The 26,979-nt window shown below is 37.0% G+C and overlaps 1 protein-coding gene across 1 annotated transcript in view; it reads left to right on the top strand.

The window, feature by feature from the left end:
* SHTN1 (shootin 1) overlaps nt 1–26,979 on the top strand; it is a 75,554-nt gene that overhangs the window by 10,459 nt on the left and 38,116 nt on the right. The window contains exons 2-7 of the mRNA XM_026704835.2: nt 220–272; nt 6,813–6,873; nt 13,315–13,409; nt 19,643–19,811; nt 22,598–22,695; nt 23,692–23,773. Of these exons, the coding sequence (XP_026560620.2) occupies nt 220–272; nt 6,813–6,873; nt 13,315–13,409; nt 19,643–19,811; nt 22,598–22,695; nt 23,692–23,773 (558 nt within the window). The remainder of the gene's footprint in view (nt 1–219; nt 273–6,812; nt 6,874–13,314; nt 13,410–19,642; nt 19,812–22,597; nt 22,696–23,691; nt 23,774–26,979) is intronic.

Raw genomic sequence — 26,979 nt, forward strand, 5'->3', positions numbered from 1 at the left:
ACCATAGAACCATTGTTACCCACACATTGGTCAGATTTTGCCCAGCAAATATGAGAACACAGCAACAATGTCCAACATGAGTGACTCTTTAAAAAGTAAAGTTACATTTTTTTAAAAAAAAATCCTTTTCATTTACTTACAAATTGTGAGGAATATTAGGCATATACACTTTTATTTTTTTTCTAAATGTACTGCTATTATTCCTCTTTGTCTTTATAGCTATTGGTGAATACGAAGATTTGAGAAAAGAAAATAAGAAAACAAAAGAAGAGGTTGGTACTTATTTTCATATGATTTAGTATTTTCATTTATTCTGATTTATGAGAACCAGGGTGTGCCCCTCCTGCCCAATTCAGTGGGATAGGTAAAAATAATGGTAAGACGATCCCTCTAGTTAGAATGCATTGCAGTAACCTGCTCAGGATATAAAAGAAGCATGGATGACTATGCAATAAATCCCAATTCAAAAACTTCAAGAAGTGCAATTGGTCAACAACATAAAGTTGTGCAAAGGCTCCCTGACCTTGACTGCCATCTGCTCTTTGAACTGGAGCTACAAGTGAAACTGCACAAAGATTTTCTTGGGTAGGGAAATCCCATACAGAACTAAGAAAGGAAAACCACCAGATCCAGGAGAACCTAACACATCAAAACAAATATGTCTGGCTAGGCTCAATCCCGTTCTTCCCTATTGAGACTCCCATAGCTTCCAGGCCCTGAGAAGAAGTTCCATAGCAACACTTGCTCAGTCAAGGGTAGAGATATACAGCTGAGTACCATAGGAGGCATCCCACATCAGGGGACCTGTAGATCAGACCTGTCCACTCCTATAAACGCTGACTAGAAGTGACCTCGGAGGAAGGAGTACTAATATAACATTGTGCCCCCAACTCCATAATCCTGGAGCTGGTCCAGAAGAATACTGTTATTGATGGTATTGAACAGAGCTAAAAGCTCAAGGAAAGCAAGGATGGATGCACTAGTTCAGGGGTGGGCAAACTTTTTGGCTTGGGGGCCTCATTGACTTTTAAAATTTGACAGACGGGCCGCCACCTGGTGTCGAAATGCCTGTCATTACAAGTCAAAATCAAATGAATGCAATCATTCAATCATTCACATCAAACCTTAATTCTGTACCAATCTTCGGCGGGCCGGATTAAAAAGACCAACGGGCCGGATGTGGCCCCCGGGCTGTAGTTTGCCCACCCCTGCACTAGTTGTATCCTTTTAAATGTCATTGGCAAGTGTGCCATTTCACAGTGCCATTTCAGTCACATACTCTGTCCTAAAACCCAACTGGAAGGTGTCCAAAGAATCCACTTCATACAAAGTCCTCTAAAGCTACAAGACAACTATCTTCTCAACAATTTCCCTAAAACAGGGAAGTTGGAGACAGGGTAAAAATTGCCCAAAATGAGTAGGCTTCTTAAGGAGGAGCTGCTTCTTTGCCCTCTAAGTATTGAATACATCATAGCATAACATTCTATACAAAATACTTTATTTGTAACACACACCTTATCCAACAATTGGCCTTTGTTTGTCAAAAAGTTGCAAAAGGTGATCACCTGACCTTGGGACACAGTAACAGTCATAAGTATGAGCCAGTTGCCGAACACTGAATTTTGATCATATGATCATGGGGATGCTACAAAGGTTGTAACTGTGAAGAATAGTCATAAGTCACTTTTTTCAGTGCTGGTGTAACTTTGAATGGTCACTAAATGAACCGTTGTAAGTGGAGGACTACTTGACCTTTGCCTTTTCCAAACACTCTTGCATGAATTGGGATGAGGTGCTGTTTCAGTTTGCTTGCTTTTTTCTAGTTGCTGCCAAATCCAGACAAAACTCCAAACTCATTGGATTCTGTCTGATTGTGGGATATGCTTGCACACCATGGCTTGTGGTTCTAGCAGTTGAATGAACATTCCCTTGCTTGCTTGTAATAGCTGCTATTACCATGATTAGAATGCAGTAAAGATAAAGGTTCCCCTCGCACATATGTGCTAGTTGTCTCCGGCTCTAGGGTGTGGTGCTCATCTCCGTTACAAAGCTGAAGAGCCATCGCTGTCCAAAGAAGTTTCCGTGGTCATGTGGCAGGCATAACTAAAAGCTGAATGTGCATGGAATGCTGTTACCTTCCCACCAAAGTGGTCTCTATTTTTCTACTTTTATTTTTATATGCTTACGAACTGCTAGTTTGGCAGAAGCTGGGACAAATAACAGGAGCTTACTCCATTACGCGGTGCTAGGGATTCAAACCGCCGAACTGCTGACCTTTTTTATCGAAAAGCTCAGCATCTTAGCCATTGAGCCACCGCGTCCCCTTTTTAGAATGCAGTATTGCAGGCTAATTCTACTGCCTGCTAACTGCCAGTAGTTCCAGTCTCACTTGCCTCAAAGTTGACTAAGCCTTCCATCCTTCCGAGGTCGGTAAAATGAGGACCCGGATTGCTGGGGGAAATATGCTGACTCTGTAAATCCCTTAGAGAGAGCTGTAAAGCAGTATATCAGTCTAAGCGCTATTGCTCTTGCTATTCTTCAGACGTCACCTCTGCTTCTTCCTCTGTAGGCCCTTTGCTTTTACCTTTCCTGCTATACACACCTCCTTTTTTCTCCCTCTATCTTACCATTTGCTCTTGTAAGCTGAAAAGACTGGGTGGGGTGAAGCTGCTTCTGGACATCAGCATGTCCTTGAAAACACCAGGGTGTGGCTCAATTAGCCAGGCAGCTGGAAGCACTCAACCTGAATGCCCCTATTAGTGCAGTTCTGAGGGAATGGATGAATGCCTGAGGAGAAGGGAAGGAAGGGGAGCAGCTTGTCTGCAACTATCCTAACTTCACTGCCTTACAAAGAGCAGGCAGCAATCCCAACTTCTTTCCCTGCAGGATAAACCGTGCTTTTTTAAGGATGGCGGAACTATCCCCTCCACTTGTACTTCTCCCTAAACATTTCACTTACCCTGTTTACATAAAGGATAGCTTTCTCATGTTTATTTTATGTACTATATCTGCATTGTAAGTTTTCTTAATATTTCATTTCATAATTGATTTGTCAGTTTCTTTTGTAAGAGTTCTGTATAACATCTCATGCTTTCCAGGTATGTCTACATTCCAATTACTGGATATATTTTTTTTCTGCAGTTTTTTTTAATGTTGTTCAATTTAGCTTTGAACTATTTTAAATGGCAAATGTGATGTTCAAAGCAAGTACTATGGGCTTTTTTTCTGTCACTGAAGATTCAAACTTTCATTTTGAAGAAAAAGGTATGGATGTCTCATCTGCTCAAAGGGTCCAAACTCATTTATGGAATTTCAGAAGAGTGAATAGTTTTCCTGTTTCAAATAGTTTATTCCTGTACTCTGCCATCAGCAAGAAAGCTAACAAGAACTTCATGGTTTAAACTGCACAGAAGAGCCCATGTACCGATCTCAAAAGTTGGCCAGTATATGCAGCTCAAATTGTTTGGAGCCAACCCAGCAACATAGCTTTTCCATAGTACTCACTTGGGTCCCTTTTCCAATTTTGCCTTCATGGAGTTCATACAATCAAACTTCTTAAGAACAATCCTTCAAGTTGCTAGCTGTATCTCCAGTGCCTGCAACTGGTGACAGGCCTTACTATGGTAAAGGCTACAGGGTCTTTCGCCATGCTTAGCTATTGGTTTAGACCATTTCTCTTTTTCCTGGGTTCTCCCCCCACACCCCCAAACTATGAACAATGATTTCCAATCCATGTAGAAACCAGATAGTTGTGACTTAAGTCTCATTTTCCCCCAGTTGGAACTCTTACCATATAGTGCATATGTAATATGTAACTGATCTAAAATTTATCTCTGTGATCTGAGGTAATTTGTTTTTCTGTGGCATACCTAACACAAGTAGAATCTCAACTCACCAAGGCCAGAAGTCTAGGGAGATTATCAATCATTCAGATCATGATTGTCACAAAATGATTTTCAAAGAGCCACTGGACTTTCTTGGTTTTTTTTCCCTTGAAAACATTTTGCTTCTCATTCAAGAAGCTTCTTCAGTTCTTCAGGGGTAAGCGAAATGTTTTGAAGGAAAAAACATCAAGAAAGTCTAGTTGCCTTTTGAAAAGCACCTTTGGGATAACCAAGGATCACTACTTTGGTAGATGTCACACCCTTCTTTAAGTGTGCTTGGGTAATGACACAGGAAGATTCCTTTCTCAGAACAAAATGTCCTTGTAACAATGGGGCGCATAGAAGCAATACATCTTCCTCCAATGCTTGTTTACAATTACTCAAATCTCACTCTACTATACAGCATCCAGGACCCATGGTAGCATTTTGTATTTCCCTGTTCCTTTTGGAAATAAATTGGGCCCCAACATGCAATATTTTTTTATTCTGTGCAGGATCATTCAGCATTCATTGTAAAATGACATTTACCTCATGGTTAATGCAAAACCCTATAGCTTATTTTTGGTAATGCCCCTAGTTTTTCATCATGGAGTACTTTAATACATAGAAGCTTATGGTCTTTAATTTACAGTCAGTCCATAATATAATTGTTTATGTTCTTTACACCCTTTTATATCTTTTACATCTTTGTGTCTTCTTTTATTGACTGTATTCTTTCCATGTCTTATGCTGGTCTATTTCAATAATAAACATTGATTTGAGTTGGTTTAATTTGACTAAAGGTAGAGGAGGACTATGGCTTAAGAGGTAAGTGGATTACATTTTACGTGAAGCTGTATATTAAGAAAATAAGCAAGAAATATTTATATCTATTTTATATTAGAGGTTGTAATTCTTCCTCCCTTACTGTGTATGCATTTTGATAGCTTCTGTTGTTAATAGAAACCATTATTATGAATATAAAGATATCTTTTTTACTTCTACTTATTCAAACATGTTTGCCTTTGTGTAGATGTTTTTATGCATGTGAGTTGAGATTGAAGAAAGAATATTATGTAGGATGTATGGCAATTGACATCTTTATATTTGATAGCCTTGACCATTCATTTTTATTCTAGGATACAAAGCTTTTTTAAAAAAACAAAAATGGTAGGCATTTCCATTGTCATATAAATCTTAGTTGGGTTCTGATTTAATTCTCCAAGATTTCATCTCATTCTATTTTATTTTTATAAAGGAAAGGTACAGGTTCCTAGAATTTCAGTTTAATTTGGAGTGAACTGGAAGAGTCGTAGTTATAATTTCAATCAAATAAAATTATTGTTATCTTGTGGTATTGCTGATGCTATCAGTTTAAACGTATGTGCAGTGGAACATGGGAGATATTTTCCCAGGATTTTTTTTTCTGAGGTTAAAGGAAATGAAATCAGGACAGCTGAATCAAATTGAGATGACAACCCTGGTGAATGGAGGATAACCAGTTATTGTTTTTATAATTTCACCCTCCCTGCCACAAAAAGTGCTTTGTTTATGAAGGCATGGTATTCCAAAGAAAGTAGCATGAAGCAAAGTGTTCTCTTCATGTCCCCGTAACTATTTTTACAATCCAATTCATGTTTCTTCTACTATGGTTCTTCATATTTTGAAATACACCAAGAAAATCATGATTGTGGATATCCTGCATCAAGTTGATTTTGCATTTATATAATTAATTTATAGAAATCATGTTTGCATCTGGTTCACATCACATAGCTGGTGAACGCTAGGAGTTGAAGTCCATACAACTTAAAGATGCCAAAATTGAGAAACATTGAGCTGAGCCTGTTACTAGGTGTTTTTTTTAAATTAGCGGTGGTAGGTAAAACAGAAGCAGTTCTTAAAAGTAATTTGATTTCATGTTAGAGTGGGTGCAACACAAAGTTGTTAGTGATTGTAAGTTATCTGAGATGATGAAAAATAGGGTAGTCTGGGAAGACTTCCTTTAAAAACAAGCTTAAATCCACATATTTCAGAAAAAAACCATGCATCCCTTTTAAACAGAACTAAGACCAATGATAAATAATAAGCTGGTACTAGTTATGAGATTGTAGGTACAGTTTTTATATCATTGGAGGTTTTTCAGCCTTTACAGTCAGTATATCCAGACAGTTTGCTTGAGAGAATTACACAGCATCCTAGTTATTACTCTCTCATATTTCCCTACATTTATCAAAGAAAGGGAGGGAGGGAAGGAAGGAAGGAAGGAATAGTTCAGTATTGCCCTTAATGGAACTCTGCAAGTATTCCTGTGAACTCTGTTGATAAAAAATATAAAAGTAAATATAAAGACATAGTAAAGGCTTTTCTTTGTTTTTGTGTGAAAATTATTCAAACTATATATATTAAATGTGAAAGAATTTGGGATATAGGATACATAGAGCTATTAAGTTTAAATGGAAAAATTTACCCTTAGCTATGTGTGGTTGGAGCTTGCATACATAAATGGCTAGAATCTCAGCTCTTGTTCAAGACTTTACTAATGTAACAGAAAATTACATGAATAGACAAGAGTGAAACCATTTGCAAGATTTGCCTGTTGCTGCACATACAATTCAATACCTACATATAAGTATACTCCAGAATTTAAAATCTAAGCTTTTTCATCTTGCATTTCCAAATCTGTGAATAGTTAACCATTCCTTTGTTGACCTTGGAAGGCAGTGATCGGTATTAATGTAACAATTTTGTCTCCCATGCAAACTGTGGTTTACAACCTTCCTCCCCCCCACCCCATGCTATGGTTGCTTCTTCCCTATTTTTACCCCCTATTTTCTTTCACATTTAGTTGTAAGCTGTTCTTGTAGTTTTAAATGAACTCCTAGTTTTGGTCTATTTACTGTCAATTGTGAGAAAGTAATTCTTTTTAATATGAAACATACTTTTCTCTAGTGTGACAAATTCAGACAAGAAAGAGATGAAGTGGTCAAACAGTTGGAAGAACTGCATAAAGGTAAGGTTTAAAAATCAGCAAAAATCAGTTTACTCTTTCCAAAGCTGCAACTATCTACATATAATAGTCAGGGTTATTTTATGAGAAGTGGCAATATTTTTCTAGGGTTCTTTTTGCAGTTCATATACTTTAAAATCTACTCCCAGCACCCCAAATTAATAATGTCCAGGAGACTCTGAATTTTAGTCCCACCTTACGCATGAAAACTGGCTATGTGAGACTGGCCAGTTGTTCTTTTTCTTACCTCACAGGCTTGTTGTGTATGGAAAATAGAAGGAAGAAGGAGCATTAGGTATGTTTGCTGCTTTCAATTATTTAAATATGAAATAATAAAACCAGGATAAAAATCAAATAAATAAATAAAGGCTTTTCCAATTTCCACTGGTGGTCTTCGTGTATAGACTATTTTGGATATTTATTTTCCATAGCTTGCTTTTTAATATACAAATTTGGACTACTGTTATTAGATTTATATCTCCCGTTTGTGTAAGTACATCCTATTTCAGAATTGTCGTCATGCCTGCCTAAATACACCACAATTAGGAAGGAAGGAATACTGACCATTATCAATGTGTTGTGTATAGATTGTTTTATGTTGGGTTCCAAGGAGAGGGAGTCAACAAAATCCACTGGGATAACAGTATGAGAAGTTTATCTCAGGGGTAAACTTTACCTCAGAGGTCCCCAAGCCTCGGTCCATGAACCGGCACTGGGCTGTGACATGCAAGAAGCTGGGCCATGCAAACAAGCAAAACCCTATCCATAAGATTCAGGCAGCATGTGAAACCACGCCCTCTCTGGTCCTCAGAAAAACCTCTTTCTATGGAACCAGTTGTTGGTGCCACAAAGTTTGGGGGCTGCTGCTTTACCTCGTTCTTTTACTAGTTGGCCTTCTATATAGTGCCTCTTCCAGATAGGCATCCCACGGAGCAAGGATGACACAATCCATTCTACTCCCAATTCTTTTCTCATAGTAGAAAAAAATAATGACTCAAGCGTTTCTTAAACCCTTTTAGTTACATTCCTTCTTTCTTCCAGATTTATTTATAATTGTCCCTTCCATGGAGCTGATAGCATAGTTTTAAAAAACATTCAAAATCCCTGTTCTAACTAGAGTAAGCTTAAGAGTCATAGCTCAATTTGACCCAATTGGAGTTGATCCAAAGCAAATAAGTTCAAGAAGTACTAACCCTCCCCCCACTCCCCAAAAAAACCTACAGAAAATAATGTAGCCAGACAAAACTCCTGTTCATGTGTCAATGTTTGTAGAACTTTTTGTTCTGCCCACAATGGATTTTATCTACAAACATTTGCCTCTTGTACACTTGTGAAAGATGGTGGTGGATTTCAGCATTAAAGTCAAATCTGTTTGTATCTACAAAGTCAAACCATATCTTATATATTGTCTAAGACTGACCAAAAATCTGTCTGATATTTTTACAGGGTACAGTTCATCTTCTTAAAAGATCTGTTCATTTATTCCTTTGGCATTTTCTTGCCAAGGAATTAGTTCCATTTTGCTAGCTTTCTAATCTCCTGTGACTCACAATTGGCATAATTTATCTAGCATAATGTGTCTTTAAACTCCATTAGTCTGGATAGTATTTCTTTGTCTAAGAAGGAGTGATTTATTTCCAAAAGATCTCGCATACACATTATACATACAGTTAATTAAAATTTATATATTATGGATTACAAGCATTTGATTAGTTTTTGCTTCACTTTCTTGCATCCATTATCAGCTTAATGGCTTCCCTATTTTTAAAATATTCAGAGTTCTGCTTCAGTAGTCAGAAAGAGAACTTTTCCCCCTTGTTAGAAGAAACTAAAAGCTCTTTTTTAAAAAAAATGAATGACATTTTTCTTTCAAGGGGTTATAATGAAAAGAAACTTTTATCCTATTTTGTTTACCTTTTGCACCTATTCTTTTGATACTTTTTGATATGTAGTTAGAAGAAGAAATCTCATTCATGTCTCCTATCAGAAAAACCCTGTTTGCTTATGGATTGAAAGCCTAGGGTTGCAGACTTCTTGAGCTTCAGCCCTTTTAAATCTGGTGATACAAAAATCAGACATCACCAGATTTAAAATAGATATGATATTGACTTCCTCTGGCACAAGGGGTAAAAATGTGAACAACTCACCCATCTTGCCAAAAACCCAGATTTTCCTCTTATGAGACAACACTTCTATTGATCCAGTGTGGGGTCTGAGGATAACAAAACACAGCTAATGGGAGTGGAAAAGCTCTTGTGAATAGCTTCTTGAGAATGATGACAACAGTATCACAGCCTGTTATGCTACCTCTCTGTCAATATAGTGTGTTTTGTTGGGTTAATAATCTTTTTTTTTAATGAAAAAAGCCAAAGCAACTTGCATCTAATGCAGAGTTGTCAAAGGAATTTACGCATTTCTTGTTTACCCTAGTTTATGTATCGGTCATTTATGAAATGCCTCCTTCAAAATGATCCTAAACTTAGGCTATATCACCCTAAATGGCAAACATTTTCTAATTATAAGACAAATTCCTGTGAAAAGAAAAGCAATGAGTATCACATATAAAAATGCACAAATACTTTATGGCCTATTTGTATTTGTTATGATATTGGCAATTCATTAAGCAGGCAGAGAATGTCAAGTAGCTAAGACTTAAAATTCAAAAGTAGTATTTGCTTTTGTAAAATGTCATAGGTTTCTTTTATCTTCCTCTTCATTTTTCTTCCTGATTCTTTCTCCCCCCCCCCCCACCTTCCTTTAAAAAAAAAGACATGTCTTGTAAACATGGCAATAAATGCCAGGAATATTAGGATTTTACAGCAATAATGGAGCCCATTATTTAAATGACAATATAAAAGGCAATTATATTGATGAAGAGCTACATGGGCTTTGTGTCTGTGAATAAACTTGGCCTGTGCTCAGCTTCTATTTGTTCTCTCGGCATAAACACATATTGTGCCTGATTCCTGTTTAATGGGGCCCAGTTTGTATGCCAGGCAGCTGCATTTTAGGCCCTATAGCGTGATTTCATAGCTCTCTGAAAATTGGTTCTATTCAGCACAAGAGATAGAAGGTGGTGGTAAGGGAGGGGGACGCTTCAACACACAATCATTTCTTTTCAATTGGAGCCAGAAAGGTTGATGACAACATGACCATTGTGTGATAATGATAAGACCACTAAGGATCTGTACTTCTCATCAAGGCTTTCACACAACAGCAGATACAATTTAATTCACTGCTCTGTCAGCAGTGCTGATACCATTATGCCGTCTGTCTCCACAGTTATAATCACTGTCCTCCGAGAAATGCAGTTGAAATGATCTTGAACAGTCAAAGAAACTCTCAATTAAGGCTGCCACTTCCAATGTGTCAGATTGTATCTTATGCACTTGGTACAATTTTCACTTCCAATCCTGTTTATTTACAATGTCGGCCAGTAATTACGCTTAACGTGCCATTTAGTGAGGGTGCCCCTGCCAAGGAGATTGTTGGGTGCTGCAGTGCCATTGAGTGGGAGTTTCTTGCAGTCAATGCCATCAGCGGCTTTTAGTCCCTGATGGGATGCGGGAGTAATGTTGATAATGCAAGTATCACGCTCATCAAGTCATAATTAGATGCCACTCAAATGTGCCACTTGTAATAACAGTGTTGATTCATGTTTTCTCGGTGACTGCAACTACTAATTAGTTAAGTGGTTTTTGGTTGGCCTGCATTTGCTGCATATTATTATTACCCCTGAAAAAATGTTGAGGTTGGACAGGGTTCTGGCCACTTAGTGTTGCCTTATGAATTTTAATATCAACCTAAGAAGAACTCGGGACATCTTAGAAACTAGCACCTTTTCTTTCTATTTCATTTTTAAAGATTTTTCCCCCTTTGGAAATTTAATCATAATTGCAGGTTAACTAATCTTAAATGAACCGTGAGTTATTTCTAGGAGATATAGACACACACACACACATGCACACAGACAGAGAACTTTCTTCTAAATTCTCAGCTAACTATGGGAAATAACTATAAACCCTTCTTGGATAAAAACAACTGTCTTCTTTTTGGTCATTGATTTATATGTAAGAATAGTATGTTGTGTGAACAATAGTTTCTTCTTCTATTTATAGAGTTTTTCATAATATTTATCTTGCATGTATATGACACAGAAATATCTAATTCTGATTTCATTGCACATTTCCCCGGTGCATGTTTTACATGTACATATTTTATATTTATAATATGGTATTCATAATAAAGCACTTTACATTCACTATCACTTTATACTTTCAGTTCAGAGCCAGTAATTTCCTTTATGCCACTATGCAACTAAACTCATACAAGTTAATTACAATGACTTAATAGGTTTTACTCCTAACTGTGTATATGATTGCAGTCTGAAGCAAGTTGGCTGGTAACTTATTTTTTTCTTGCAATATGCGACTCATTCTACTTGGGACATCTTGTGTGTGTTGTGTACATTCTTCCCGTTTGCTGACAGTATCTCTGCATGGCATGCATTGCTTATTCCTGTTCTTGGCTCATGGCACACAGCAAAAATGGATGGCCTGGGCTGACCTAATAGAAGATAAGCCTCTTAAAGTATGGGTGCTGATGCCAATTCTTTTGCCACTGTGTTCTTTGATTACATGATCCCAGCATAGAGAATTTCCTTGGCTAGTTTTGGTTTTACCTTTTCTACCCAAGATACAACTGCCATGTGGCAATGTTCCAGGTCTAGCTAAAGCACAACGCATCTCCTTGGGTTAAGTCTGTTTGCTTTCATCTCTGTCATGGTACAGTGCCAGAAGCTCACAGAACTCAAAGTATAAATAATAATTATGCAGCGTATCATTGTTCTCATGTTGCTTTTAAGGCACAGTTTTCAGTTACTCCATACCTATGGAGCTGTAAATGACTTGATTTTGAACATAACAAACAGATAGGCATTGAAAGTTCAAATGACTCAAGAGCTTCCTTAGGCTTGATCTAGAATATAAGGACTACGCTGTAAAATTGGGCAGAATCAGGATACATTTGGGCATGGGGAAAGTGATACAGGGGTTGTAAAGGATGAAATAGAAGTTTAGAGTCTGTAGAAGATTAAACCTTTCTCCATTCCCCTTGCCCACATTTAAAAGATATGGGCTACGTTGAGATCCCAAAAGATATGCTAGTGGGCTATAATTGGTATTTGAACTGCATTTTTGCACCCTTATTACAAGAACACTTCTTCCTAACAGAATAGTTTTCAAATAGTACAATTTGGGTGACATGTTGGGGCAGGAAGATTGAACTCGAACTAGATGTTTGCCTGTTGAAATGTTTTACATTTAAGTTGGTGGCAATAAAATACAATCACTCCTAAGTGTATACAGGATTAATAAAGCATTGCAATAGACCTAAATGGGGAGAAATTCAAAATAGATATTTTGACAGATCTAATTTCTGCTGGTTCTAGAATCAGAATATTTAAATCTTAGGAGAATGAGGCATTTAGGAAATGGAGGAGTTAACACTTTTCTACAGGCAACGGAGTGAACTTTAAATGTAGAAATGGGTCTAGCCATTGACTCAACTGCTCCAAAGTGAACTCTTCCTGTTAGTAGAGGTTGATCAGCCTTCTGGATTAAGGAAGTAGAGAATGATGAGACAGGAAAGACAAGTGTCAATGAGTCAGTGGAAGAAATCTTGAAATAAAACAGACCAAGGATGGATTAACATCTTGGCAATTCGCGGTTTCTCTGCCACAAGTACATTGGTGTAAAATAAACTTGTGATTTTCTCCCATCCCCTCACCCCTCATATTGTATGTAGAATTAATAGATTTTTTTTTAAAAAAAGAAGTCTGTCTGGCAGGCCAAATCACTTCATGACAATTTGAAAATAAAAGCCAAAGTTTTAATATTCTTCTCCAACTACACTACAGAGAAAGGCCAAATAGCAAAGTAAAATGTCGTTGGGGAAGAATGTTAAAAAGAATCAAAATGTCTTTGTTAATATATTCAAAAATAATAGGGAAACAAGAAACAGTATTCCAGCTAATAAAAAAACACCAACAAACAGATAATACAAAGAAATCAGAAAGAATCTGATGGCATCTATATATCCTAACACATTTTATCAAAAGACATATGCTTTTATGAGCAACAATTCACTTCATCAGATGCATGAAATGGGACATCAAGTGTACCTTTTGTGTGACTAGAGGACTGGGGAGGGTTTCCTGAGTGAGAACCAAAAATGTGGTTTCATAATCTCCCAAACATATCATTTGATTATGTTTCATATGATAGTGTCTGTCATACATGAAAAGCAATTATATATATATACTAAAACATGTGACAGACCAAGAAATATTCATAAACATAGGATGTTCTTCTGAATAACAATATAGGAAGAAGGTTTGACTCATATTAAACTGTATGAATCATGGGTTTTACCCTAATTCTCTAGTTTCTCATATGGTTATTGAAGAAGTCAGCTGTATACAAAACCACCTAGAGATTGAAAAGACATGTCGTGAAAGTGCAGAAGCTTTGGCTACTAAGGTAAGAAGCAATTTTATATTTTACATTCTCTGTTCAGAAGCCACAATTTAAAGGTAATAGATTGGTCAGGACGGACTCACACAACAGCCCTGCCAATTACCTTCTTGGCCACTGTAGACTAGAGAAACTATGAGATTTATTTCAGAAAATGAGATTACAGTTCTGTCCAGAACTATTAAATTTTATGTGGGATTTTCTCCTGAATAAATATATAAATACTTTAGTGTGGCATATTTACTCAATGGGGCAAAATATTGTCAATATTGTATCATTGAACCTAGAGATACATCTGGTATCTTTTTCTTTTCCGTGTTGTTGGTTACACTCTTAGAGTTAGCGCATGATAAAATCCTTTTGGGATTCCTGTTTGTTAGAGTTGCATGTTAGAATGAATCAGCCCTGAAATATGATGTTCATATCTGGGGATTGGTGAGAAATATAAGGACAATATAAAAGTGTTATTTTACAAATATGTACATATATATTCATAAATATGTTCATAAATATATATTTATATTCTTTTGATACCTTCCCCCCACATGTATTTTATGCATGTGGATTAATAGATAAACAAGTTTAGAAATATACCGAGTGTCGCAGCCAGAATAAGCTATGCACAAAATTGGAAACTGTCTATTGTCCCTTCAGAGGAGATGGTCATTAAAAAAATTCACGAGTGTGCAGAGATGGATAGCCTAACCAAATTACTAAAAAATAACAAAGATAGTGAATACTATCAAGTTTGGAATTGTTGATATGAATGGTTAAAGAAAAAGCAACATTTGACAACTGAATAAGTTATGAAACTATGGAGGACATGCGTTTAATCATAAAGTATTCTGTGAAATTAAAACATAAAAAGAATGAGGAAGGTATTGTAACAAGGTAGATCACGTCAATGTTATGGGGTAAAAGAAAAAAAAAAGAAAAGTGTAACCAATGCTCAATACCTGCTGCAAAATGTATATATGTACATATATTTATGTTTATATTTATATTTATTATGTTTATATTTATATATGTTTGTTTATCTTAAATGTTTTAAATATATGAAACATAAATAAACTTTATTTTAATTAATTAAAAAAAGAAAGAAATATACCAAGTGTCTGTCACATAAAAGAATAATGAGCTTTTCAGGGTCTGAATCAAATGGAAAATTCAGGCAGAGGATTGCATTTCAGGTGATTGTTTATGAAAGCAAACTATGGAGCAAGCAAAAGGTGACCTGCACAGCTCTGTTGATTGCATCTAGGTTGATGAATTTGCCAAGTATATAATTTTCTATATTCCATCTCATCAGAAGTGCATTATTATTATTAAAGAATGTTTTTATCTCTTTGGGTGTTTTTTTTAGTTGTGAAAAACACATACCAACCACTTCATCATCAGAAAATAGATTGAAGCAATTTTGAACCAAATTTCATTAGCAATGTTGGCTGTTGACTCTCTGTGTTGCTGTGTGCATGTGTGTGTTTGAATTTCCCCCCTATTTCAGATAGAGCAGAAATTCTACAGTATTTTTAAAATGTAGATGCGTTAATAATGTACTTTGTATAGGTATTTACTTGATTGTTTTCATGATATATTACTGTGTTTCCTGAAAATAAGACCCAGTCTTATTTTCTTTTTACCTCCAAAATAAGCACTAGGCCTTATTTTTGGGGAAAGTCTTAATCTCCCCACCCCTAACCTTCAGGGCAGCTCAGCGTCGAAAATAGTGCTTCGGCTCCAGCCTTTGCTGCTGCAAAAGACATTGCTGGTGCTCTCTGATCATGCAAGTGCAGTTAGGCCCATAGCTGCATCTTCTTCCTCAGTTGGAAGTGGGGTGGTTCATGGTTCATCCACAAATGTTGAGTGAATTCCTTTGCGAGGTATTCCTAACCCCTCAGCGGGGGGGAGGTCGCTTGGGTAGTAAGCTGAGAAAGTGGGGTCAATACATGAGGTATTGGTATGGGTGAAGCTTAGCATTTCACCTTCCTGCCTTTTGTGAACTTTAGGCTGCATGCAAGCAAAGCAGAAGCAGCAGAGACCCCGACTTGTTTCTCTTCCCCAAACTCCACCAGAAATGGGTCTTCGCGAGACTTGTTACACTTGTGCTGCCACTCACGCACAACAACACAACAAGCCAGCCACTTGCGGCAGGGTGCTGCTCGTACACGGAGCAACACAACAACCCTTGCAGCATTTTGAGAGCGGCTGCACCAGTGCAACATACCTCAGGAAGACCCATTTCTGGTGAAGTTTGGGGGACAGAAACAGGCCAGGGTCTCTGCTGCATCTGCTTTCCTTGCTCTACCTTCCCACCTCCACCCTAGCTTGATTTTTATGCCTATGCCTTGCCCCACCTTGTACAACCAGACAGTGGGCAAGGCTTAACTAGGCCTATTTGGGGGATAGGGCTTATTTTAGGCACAGGCATGAAAATTGGGCTTGGGCTTGTTTGGGGGATGGGTCATATTTTCAGGGAAACACGGTGTACAAGGATTTATCAAATGAGTATGAAGATGAGTGTATGGATAAATACATCAATACATAATTAGACAGCATCTACCAATCTCTGCTTTAGTCCTGTTGAGTGAGAATTTTAAAAATAGATAAACAAATTCTAGCTTTTCTTTGTATCTAAACGAAGTCCCACTTCACTTTGATAAATTGCACAATTATCCAATAGGAAATCTCTTGAAGCTGTATGTTTCTTAACCATCCTCAACATGATTATGATAATTCATGTAGTTTTGAAAAAAGAAGAGTAATATTTTTCCTTTAGGATCTTCTCTTAGTCTTTGATTATTTCTTAGAAATAGAAGCTTCTGATCCTGCACTGTGTAATGCATTGTGCAATGGAACAGGATAGAGATACTATTTTTGTACATCATTCCAATTACTGACCTCCCTACCAAGTTGCAAGATCATTAGACATGCTTATATAAAGTTCAGCTGTTCCTTTTGCAGCTTCTCCTCTCACAGCTACCCTGATTTAAAGGCTAGGCAAATTAGTGTATAATGGAACCACTGCATTCTGATGGCATCAAATGCTGATATGCTAAAGATTGGTTAGCATTCTCAATTTCTACTTTTTCATTTTTCATATATAACTTTGAGCCTGTGTGTGTGTATATAATAGTACAAGTTATGAAACAGCAAACTTTCATTAATGTGACTGGACTTTCAAGGACAGAAATGAAAGATGCAAAGGGATTGTAGAGTATGGAAGTATTTGATTTGGCTTTGCTCTCTCTGTTATGTTTTATTGTGCTCCTCACAAAATGAATTCTTTTGTGTAGCTATGTCTTTTTCATTTTGCCTTGCTTTTTAAAACAATTTTAAAAAACATTTTAAAAAGTAAAATATATACCTGTTTTAATTAGAACAGTAAAATGTATTTGAAGCAAGAATTTGGCAAGATTTCAAATGGTGCAGAAGTAACATCTAACCTTACGGCCCTGCTTTTAGTTTGAAAAACTTGATGCCTGGATTTCTAACCTGCATTTTAAAATGTTTTTGTTTCAAATCCAACAACAGCACTGTTCTTATTGAAAATAAGCATTAATGTTCACCCACATATTTCATTTTTCAGTGAGCTGTAGCCGATGTGCCTCCAATTTTACAACCAAGAGAAGCTGTCAGTTAATTTTTCTTTGGGGTATTTTTCTCCCTACAGTGCAGCCATACATCAGGCTCATTTACTTCATTCGCTTGCTAGTATAACTTGGAAAATTAATAGGTTAAAAGTATGACTGTGTTTCTGAATGTTATTCCCAGAATTTGAAATCTATTACTGTATGAAGAACTATTTATACTTAGAAAATAGAACATAGAATAACAGAGTTGGAAGAGACCTTGGAGGTCTTCTAGTCCAACTCCCTGCTTAGGCCATTTTAGGCAAACGGTGGTCCAATCTCTTCTTAAAAACTTCCAGTGTTGGAGCATTCACAATTTCAGGAGGAAAGTTGTTCCACGGATTAATTGTTCTAACTGTCCGAAAATTTCTCCTTAGTTCTAAGTTGCTTCTCTCCTTGATTAGTTTCCACCCATTGCTTCTTGTCCTGCCCTCAGGTGCTTTGGAGAATCGCTTGACTCCCTCTTCTTTTTGGCAGCCCCTAAGATAGAGGAACACTGCTATCACTAACCCCTTTACCTATTGAGTAGGAGTCAGAGCAAAACAAGTTATTTTTTTTTATCAGAAAGGCAGTGTTATTCCGAATTTACAAACTTAATTGTTTATATGAGTACTTTCTACTTATGAACTGAGTTTCTATTGAAAAAAATACCCTGATCAATATTACTGAGTCACCAAGGTTATTAGAAATTGAGCTGTTGTTTGTATACGTTATAAGGTTTTGTCTCTTTGCTTTTTTTCTTCCTCTTAGATTTTATAATTCATTTTTGTACCCATCATTCTTTCTACATATTAAAGCAAAGAGCAAAAATCTTTAGATTAAATAATTTGCTGTGCCACCTCAGGAAAAGAATGAGAAAGTGGCTTGCTATGTGCAGCTGTAATTTAATTCATTAAAGTGTACAACTTACCAAACAAACTTGATGATCATGTATCATTGGATTCAATTAAATATGTATAACCAAAAACACTGGCCTACATTCAAAAGTTTCTGTCTGAGCTTAAGCCTTAGAGTACAAAGTTTAGAACTCTATGAATTCCCTCTGGAAAGCCACAGTATATTCATGGATGATTAAAGTTAGTGTGTATCTTTACAGAGGGGAAGAACTGTTGTGTACTTATTGGACCATCAGAAATGCTTGAATTCTGGATAGGGGCTAGAGTTTCCAGTTATAGTAATAACATGCCCTTCCTTCCCATGTCCTTAGTTGAAGCAGCTAACAAGATAATTCTAAAGGGAAAAAAGATTGACCATCTTAACCCATTTCTCTTGCAACATAAACTATAAAGTTATAAAATTTTATAAAATTTGCAAGTTAGTTCAAATCATTTCTCAGGAGCCATGATTCATGATTTACATATTATGGAGGTTGTGAATCTTGAATGAAGCCAGTGGTGGTATTCTAGCGGTTCGGCCCGGTTCATCCAAACCAGTAGTAAAAAATGCTACCGGTTCGGCCAAACCAGTATTCTGACTATCAGCTGGGTGACCATCAGCTGTGCCGCGTGATTTAGATTAGCTGGAAACCAGGAAATCGTTGGATTTCTTGCTTTCTAGCTAATCTAAATCGTGCAGCACAGCTGATTCTCCTTCCCTTGCTTCAAAAGGCATCTTTTTCCAGCGTTTCCCTGAGGCCCACTAAACCAAAATGGGGTGGGGGGGGCTGCAAAAGAAAAAAAGAAAGAGAAAGAAAGAAAGAGGGAGGGAGGGCTGGGAAAAAGAAAGAGAGGGAAGGGAAAAAGAGAAAGAGAAAGAAAAAAAGAAAAAGAAAAAAAGGGAGGGAAAAGGGAGAGGAAAGAAGGACCACAAACCTTGCCACTAGACCAAGGGTCTTCTAACTTGGCAAGTTTAAGACTTGGGGACCAACCCCTAGAATTCCTGAGCTAACATGATTGGAGGAGGAATTCTGGGAGTTGAAGTCCACAAGTCTTAAAGCTGTCAAGTTTGAAGACCCTTGCACTAGATGCAGCTTCAGAGGTTGCTTTGAAACAGCACAGCAATCCAGGGCTGGAAGGTTCCCGGAGGTGATCTAATCCACCCCCTGATCCAGAAAGTGACTTTATTAAGCTTTCATTTAAATTAAATAAATAACATTTAGTTTTTTAATAGCCTTACCCATCCATATAGGGGAATCTTGCTCCTCAGATACAGCACAATAACCAGATAGAACCCTAGCCTGAAAAGGGCCGATATCTGTTTTATTAAATTGAAATTGATGTCTCAAGAAATGCAAGTCTCATATTTATATGACCCTTTGTCATCTTCTCTTTCTCTGCTCATGCATCATTTGGTATAGACAGCACTAAAATATAAGCACAAAATAAAATAGGTTGGGGAAATAAATTGTATTAAATAGAGAATGAAAGCGTTCTTAAATAAAGAGGTTTTATAGATCACAATTATTTACATGCCATGCTGGAAGGCGTCAGTAATCTTTCTAGGATAAGGAATTCCCTAATTTAAGTGTGTTTAATGAAAAATCCATTAATTTTATTCTCTTCAGCCAAACACCTTGGTGACATTACAGGCATCTGACATACTTATTTTTCCTTCAAAAGGAAAAAAATAATAATAAGGAATTCATAGTACTATGTCATTGACATTTTGTAGCTGAGTAAAGAGAACAAGACCCTGAAAAGAATCAGCATGTTGTATATGGCAAAACTGGGGCCAGACATCATTACTGAAGAAATTAACATTGATGATGGAGAATTGTGTACGGACACAGACGGTAGCCCTGGAGCCTGTGACTCAATGGAGTGCCAGCAGGTAATAAAAGGTGAGTGCTTTTCTGAAGATCAGAGTGGGTTTGCATTTTCAAAAAGTGAACATGAAGATCCAATTTCATTGTAATAGATACCCTTCCCTACTCTAACGGTTTCCAAATGTGTAGGATTTCAACCCCTCTAATCCCTCATTAGAATGGCCAGTTGTTCTGCTCTCTAGGAATAATGGCAAATGAACTCTAATTCAGCTGAAAGCCACCAGTAAAATAAGCCTATTATACTGTAAGAAGTGTACTGTATATGCATCCTATTATACCATTTATATGCTGTGATGATCCGGGGCGTGGCACAAAGGCAACACAGTCAAATAAGCAAGAAATGTCCCTCTAATACCTCCAACTTTGCCCCCAATGTCCAGGTTACCTTCGGCTGGAGAAAAAACTCTCCCAAGAACAGTCTTTAAGAGGAAGAAATTCAGTCCGAAAACAAAGTACATACAAACTGTAAATAAAAATCCACACAAACCACCCTGCAGAAATTAACTTGGCAGGGCAGGAGAAGGAATTGCAGACTTGAAAGCCCAGTAAAACACACACAGTTGAGAAGACGCCAGGAACAAAGATAAGCCTCTACGATATCAGATAATTCACAATTTCCTCCCAACAATTTTGCTGTGCGCAGCTTCCCTTTTTAAACACTGTGTTCCCAGCTGCAGCTAATGGAGGGAATCAGGGCCCTTTCCTCCCATGTAAGCCACGCAACTCATGTTGCTCCCTTCTCCATTCTTCCCTCCATGCCCTAGGATGAAAAGGGGGTGGGCCTGGGTCTTCCTCCAAATTCCCTCTTTCTTGCTCTACCTCTCCCCTGCTCTGCCCAGCTGCCCTTTGCCCTTCCCCAGTTTCTTCCACAGCCAAGGGAGCCACACTCCCATTCCCTGTCAGCTGCTCGACCTCCCCCTCCAAATCACATTCCGACAGGGGCATGACATGTATTGTAGCTTGCATTTTTCAAGTGCCCTTCTTTTCCTCATTATAATATCCAAAAAAATGATGAGAGATGTTGAAGTTGACTTTTGTTGTTTACTTCCCAGTTTCAGTTACCTCACTCCCCATAAATAGACCTCATTGTCCAGTAGTTAGGTTCAGTTCTTAGTTCAATTCAGATAGATAGTAGCTATTTTGCTAATTTATGACAGAATTTACTTCATTCCCCCCTAAAGAGTGGATTTCCTATGGTGTCCGATGTTTCTTGATTCCATATTATTTAACTTGGGATATAAAGCATAGGATTCAGGCACATCCACAGGGAATCCCTAGAGAAATGATGAAACTGTGCCCCCTTTGTAATTGTGTCATGACATTCAGGCAAATAGACAGAGCTTGTTTCAGCAAAATATTGGAATGTATATTTTTGTGCAACATTTGGATGAAGCCTCCAGCTTCTGCAGAAAGGTGTGGTGTCAGGAGTCAGACAAACCAACCTAAAAAAACTAGAACACTAAATACATTTCTGAAGATGGAACCTGCCTGTTCCTGATGTAGGGACCTAATTAATGGAAATCCTATGTTGAAAGACGACAGCAGCTTGCTTAGAATAAGTGACAAGCTCACAAATCAAAACAAGACCATCGAGCACTTAAACAGAAACAGCAAGAACGTAATAGGACTTACCAGTAGGACAGCAGAAGTTCAGATGCATTGTTTTGGACTGGCCGACAAGTGTTCAGATGCATTGTTTTGGACCAGTTGATTCTTTAACTCAGAAAGGGGAGGTGAAGCCATTTGAATTAGTTTAATTAGCATAGCATAATCTTTTGCAGGCTTAAATCAAAACCGTTTACAAACTTAAACCAAACCTTGTCCATAGACTCATAGTTTCAGATTCTGTACTGCTTTTGCAGGCTAGCCTTCCATAAAAAGGGGATTATGATATTATATCAAACAATGTATTTAATGAAGAAATTTCTATACAGTTTATAGCATGCTGAATTAAACTACGTATTGGCATCTATTCAGGAACTCTAGGAAAAGTCACACCCACTCCTTTTTCTCTGCTATAAAATTGATGTTTATGAACAGTTTCTGATAATTGTGATTATACTGGTTAATTTGAAACTATTTTTTAAAGTCCAATTTTTTTTAAAGTTGTAATTTTAAAATTACTTTTGTTTAGATTTGCTGCTTGTGCTTGAATGGTACAGTTTAGAGTGTGTGTGTTATATTGATTTTTTAATTTTTTCCCCTGAAACATTTATATACTTTTATCCTTATTATATATTGTTCAGGGTTATGTGAACTGGGAATATTTAAATCTTAATTACATTAAAATGTAGTACTTTAATATTATTTTGTAGTGGAAAATGGCACACAACTGTTTACTTGTATGCACCTTAATTTTAAATGCTAATCTCTCTAGGTGAGAGATTAGCATGGTGATTTCTAGTTATGGTTTTTGGCTCTGTCATTTAGAATGATGAAATAGGATAATAGAAAATGAGCTATTAGAACTGACAGCTATTAGAACTGTTGAATAAGCAAATAATTTTTGTGTCTTCCTTAAAAAAGAAGCTTTTTCTAAAACCGAGAGATATTGTATAGCTGAGTTGAGAACATATCATCCCTTTCAGAGTTGAAAATCTCCACAATGAAACTCCTCAAACTCAGATTAAAGGGCTAGTTAACCATTGCTGCTTGTGAGAACATCGACATGTGAAACCTCTGCATGTTTAATAATTCAAGAAACAGTGAATGCCTTTGCTCTTCAGCTTTTCTACACTTACCCTGTTCCATTTTGTCTTAAAATGAAAAATGAACTGCCGCTGTTGTTCTTGAAAATGAAGATCTGCGAGATCAAATTATCTCACTTCAAGAGGAGAAGAAGACTGCCGTCATTGAGCTGGAAAACCTGAAGAGCACATTTGTAGAAGGAATAGCAGAAGTAAGTATTTTAGCTGGAGGGCTGAGAAACCTTTGACTTATGGCCACAACTAGGGCTTTTCCATTGTAAGTCAGTCAGGTTGTAAAGCAAATCATCATGTGACCAGGTGCGAGTTTAGGACTCTTTTTAACGTGGTTGTTAAGCTGATCCATCTTCCCTAATTGTCATTTTTTTTCTGTCAGAAAATGTCTAGGAAGTTAAGATAAAAAATCACAGTCACATGACTGCAAGCTGGTTGCCAAGTGCTCGGATTGTGATTATGTGACTGAAGGGATGATGTGATGGTTGTAAGTGCGCGGACAGGTTGTAAATCCCTTTTCCAAGGTCATTGTAAACTTTGAAACATTGTTGAACAAACCTTTATAAATCAAGGACTACCTATACAGGGTCAGATTGTTGCTACCTGGTTGTTTGTTATTTATTTATTAATCAAATTTATATAGTCGTCCATCTCATGAAAAGTGACCCACTATATAAGAGAATAGATTATTCTCAGTTGCCAAGATTAGAAGCTGTGATTTTTATGGTAGATATTATGCCAGTCAAGGCTAAAGCAAGAATTTTAAACTATACATTTTAAGAATATCCTTTTCCTTTGTAAGCTATCTTCCTAACTAAATCTTAATTCTTCATCAGCAAGAGTTTTCTCTCCATGAGCTGCAAAGTATTTAATTGCTACCTCACAAGGCAGGTTCCATTTAATATAGCATTTAAAGCATTCTGTTTTAATACCATTTGGCTATAATCTTGACCAAAGATATTAGGAAGTAAATGGGAAAAGGTTGTTTCAGATCGTTTCTTTAGCTGGAAATCCAGCAGTTGTTTGCAACTTGGTACAGAAACTAATACATCAGTGAAATAACTAAGAATATTGGTACACTTCCTGGTTGCTGTTATTCACTTAAAATTGATAGATTTAAAGTAAAACTTCTTGCAATGTTCATAGCATCATTAGTGTTTCTGATAATCTCATCATTTGGCTCATCTGTTTTTCAGATAAATAAACTAAAGGAACAAAATGCAGTTCTAGCATCTGAAGTTCACAACCATCACAAGGTGTTGGAAAAATGTAATCGAAGTATGTATGTATGCTTGTCTAGAATGCTTAATAGTAATATTTTAATAGCTATGTTGTTGCACTGATGAGTACACAGATGGACAGATAGATAACTGATGTAACAGAGATCCAGAGCAGGGACAGATATGTGAATCTACTGCACAGATTCTAGTAGCCAGAGCATATCTTAGGCTTTTAATGGAAATGCTATAAATAGGTGTACCTGTGAATAATTAATAAAATTTAGAGGTATTACAAATTTCCACACTCCTGCTCTCTGATCTTAGAAGCTACCAGTTGTGAGATGACCACTTCAGGCTTTGATCCACTTGTTAAGAACTTCTAGATCTACGTTTGAGACAAGGATTATAGGACAATAAGTTACTGCCACATCTTGTGGATATTGTAATAAGCATTGTAGCTATAAAACTGACTGTTCATCTTTACATTATAGAGAACATATAAGAGGTTGGTTGATCAGAATCAGCCAGAAAATCCAGGCAAATTCTCACCAGATTCAGCTTATAACTAGAAGATGAAAATTGCATCCTTACATTTTCTGTTTTCTTGCGAATGCCAGAGAAAACAAGATGCACTTTTGTATGTTTAAAATTGTTCACTTGGTATAGTAAATTGGTGCAGGGACATGCCTTGAGATAAAAGTTGTTCTTGGTTAGAGGTGTGTAATAGTCACTTTCCAGAAAGCACTGACTCTCTTTGCAATTCTACCGATCCTCAAACAATCTTATCAGTATAGTACTCAATTTAATAATGTGTATGTTCACACAATACACTTAGCCATATTTATTATCACCATGGAAGCACAAATTTCAGAATACATGCAACACACCAGACTGTAAACTAATTACTTGGTGTGATTTTGTACACATAGCTAGGCTAAAACATAATTTGTTTAAGGATGGTTAAAAGTTATAATACCCCCAATAAAGGTGATTTATGACACCACTCACAGGACAAAGTCATGTTATACCAATTCAGGCGCTTGGCAACCAGCTCACATTTATGACCAGTTGTGGTGTCCTGCGTTCAGATGATTGTGATTCGTAACCTTCCTAGCCAGGTTCTGAGAAACAATGTCAACTGGGAAAGCAAAATTTGTTTAATGGACATGCGATTTTCTTAATAACTATAGGATTTTTTTTAACTGCAACAGTAAAAATAGCTGTAAAATCTGGTCTGGTCATGTGATGACTTGCTAACAATAGCATCTCTTTGTGACTGAAAATCCAGTCCAAATAATGGTAATAAATTGAAGACTGCCTGTACAAGATATTATCAAATCCATGAAGGCTAGTGTACATTTATACAAGCAAGCAAGAATGGGGACAGAAATATGAAGAGTGAAGGATCTTCATGAACTCTTCTATGACCAGTATAAACCAAGGTCCAGAAGGATTTGCATTGCTGACCAGCCTATATGCTTTTATCCACCCCCCCACATGCCAATCATTTCCAGTTGTGAATTTAACATTGGGGAATAGTGGCAAGATTGATTGTTTTCTCCCATACCTCTTCATAAATCTTTGGCAACAATGCAATTGATTTAGATAGAACTGTATATGAGGTACTCTCGACTACCTTCTGCACATACTCATATTTTCAGGTATACTTCTAAAATGAACTGCATTATTGCACTATTTGCATGATGACAGTATAAACAGAATGATGTCAATTTATAACAGTTCCCCTGATTGCCTGGAAGAAACTTTGTATCACTGCAGATGTTTCTATATACCCATATCAGATCATACTATGTATAGTATAATCACATATTTTATCTCCTATCGTTTCTTGTGATTTCATGGAACTTGCTGCCACATGTTGGGATGAAAAAAACAATAATCTTCTAGACCCTACCTCATGAAGTATGCTAGGAGCTGTAAGAATCTCAGACAGTCAGATTGTCACTCTCTATTAGAACTTATTCAAGAACTGTAAGACTCAAAACAAGCAACATGAGGACGGTTTAATGTGCTAATTGCTACTTGATGTCCTTTGAAGACCTTGATATATTTATAACCTTGGCAGTTGGATCATAAAATATTCTATTCCCCCATTAAATAATCCCATCAATACTTACTTATAACTGAAGTGGTAAATACAATCTGAATTCTATGATGACTAGTATTCAGGTTACTGAATGATTTAATGAGCTAATGATTAAACTAAAACTATATACAGATTAATTCATTAGGCTTAAATAAGTTTGTTAACATTTAATGATTTTGGAAGAGTTATAATGCCAAAGTGTTCAGAATTAATAGCATATGCCATTATTTTGCATACTTCATGATAAATCCAGGAGACTTTATTCCTCCAGTTAAAAAGAGAAATAAAAGGTTATTCTCTGCAATCATGCATGTAGGTGCCCTAGTCTTTCACAAAGGTTTCATTTCAATACTGTGAATAACACTTTATTGAGTCTGTGGGAATTGAAAGGTTGGGTTCCAGAGCCTCTTCTTCCTATGATTACTTTCTCTTTCTTCCTCCCATGTGGTCATCTGTGCAATGGAACTACATTTATCCCTCCTTCTCTTATCTTGCTGGGTCAGCTTGGTCATGAGGTTCCTTGAGGCAGTAGGCCTTTTTCTTTGCAGTGAGCCAGGAATGCTTCTCATGCAGGACTAGTACCCAGAGGTGCAGTGGAGAAAGCCCCCTTTCTCTCTGCTCCAGGCATACAGAATGGATAAGCTAGTATGAACTATTTGAAATGAGTGGGATAAATCTTTCCATCTTCAGCTGAGTCTGCCTCACAACTGTATTGAATTGGCAAATTCCAGTATAACATACAGATACATTGTGTGGTTTTTTCCGACCTGGCTCTAATGACAGGTTGGCCCCAAAATCAAAGTTTGTTGTGTGAGACTTCCTTCCAGACATGGTAAACAGACCATCGTGATATTTTAGGAAGAAGGTTATGTAGATGAGCTAAGAAAAGCATCCCCCCCTTTTTGTACTGTTTTAAGTATCTGTTAATAGTTGTCTCTGACATCACTGGACCACGTCTTCTGTCTTAATTTGCCATGGAAGGTACAGTGTTTTCCCCTTTACCTTAAATACAATTATTTCTATAGTCATTTTTCAACTTCATTTTTCAGTCTCACTTTCTAAGCTTGAAGAGAGCAGTTTGCAGGTAGTCAAAGATTGTCCCTCCTTCCTTGTAGCAGAGCTGTCTCCACTGATGTACACCTACCACTTTAGTACAT

Source organism: Pseudonaja textilis, chromosome 4 (assembly GCF_049901715.1).
Source record: "Pseudonaja textilis isolate UNSWEBS1 chromosome 4, rPseTex1.2, whole genome shotgun sequence".
NCBI lineage: Eukaryota > Metazoa > Chordata > Lepidosauria > Squamata > Elapidae > Pseudonaja > Pseudonaja textilis.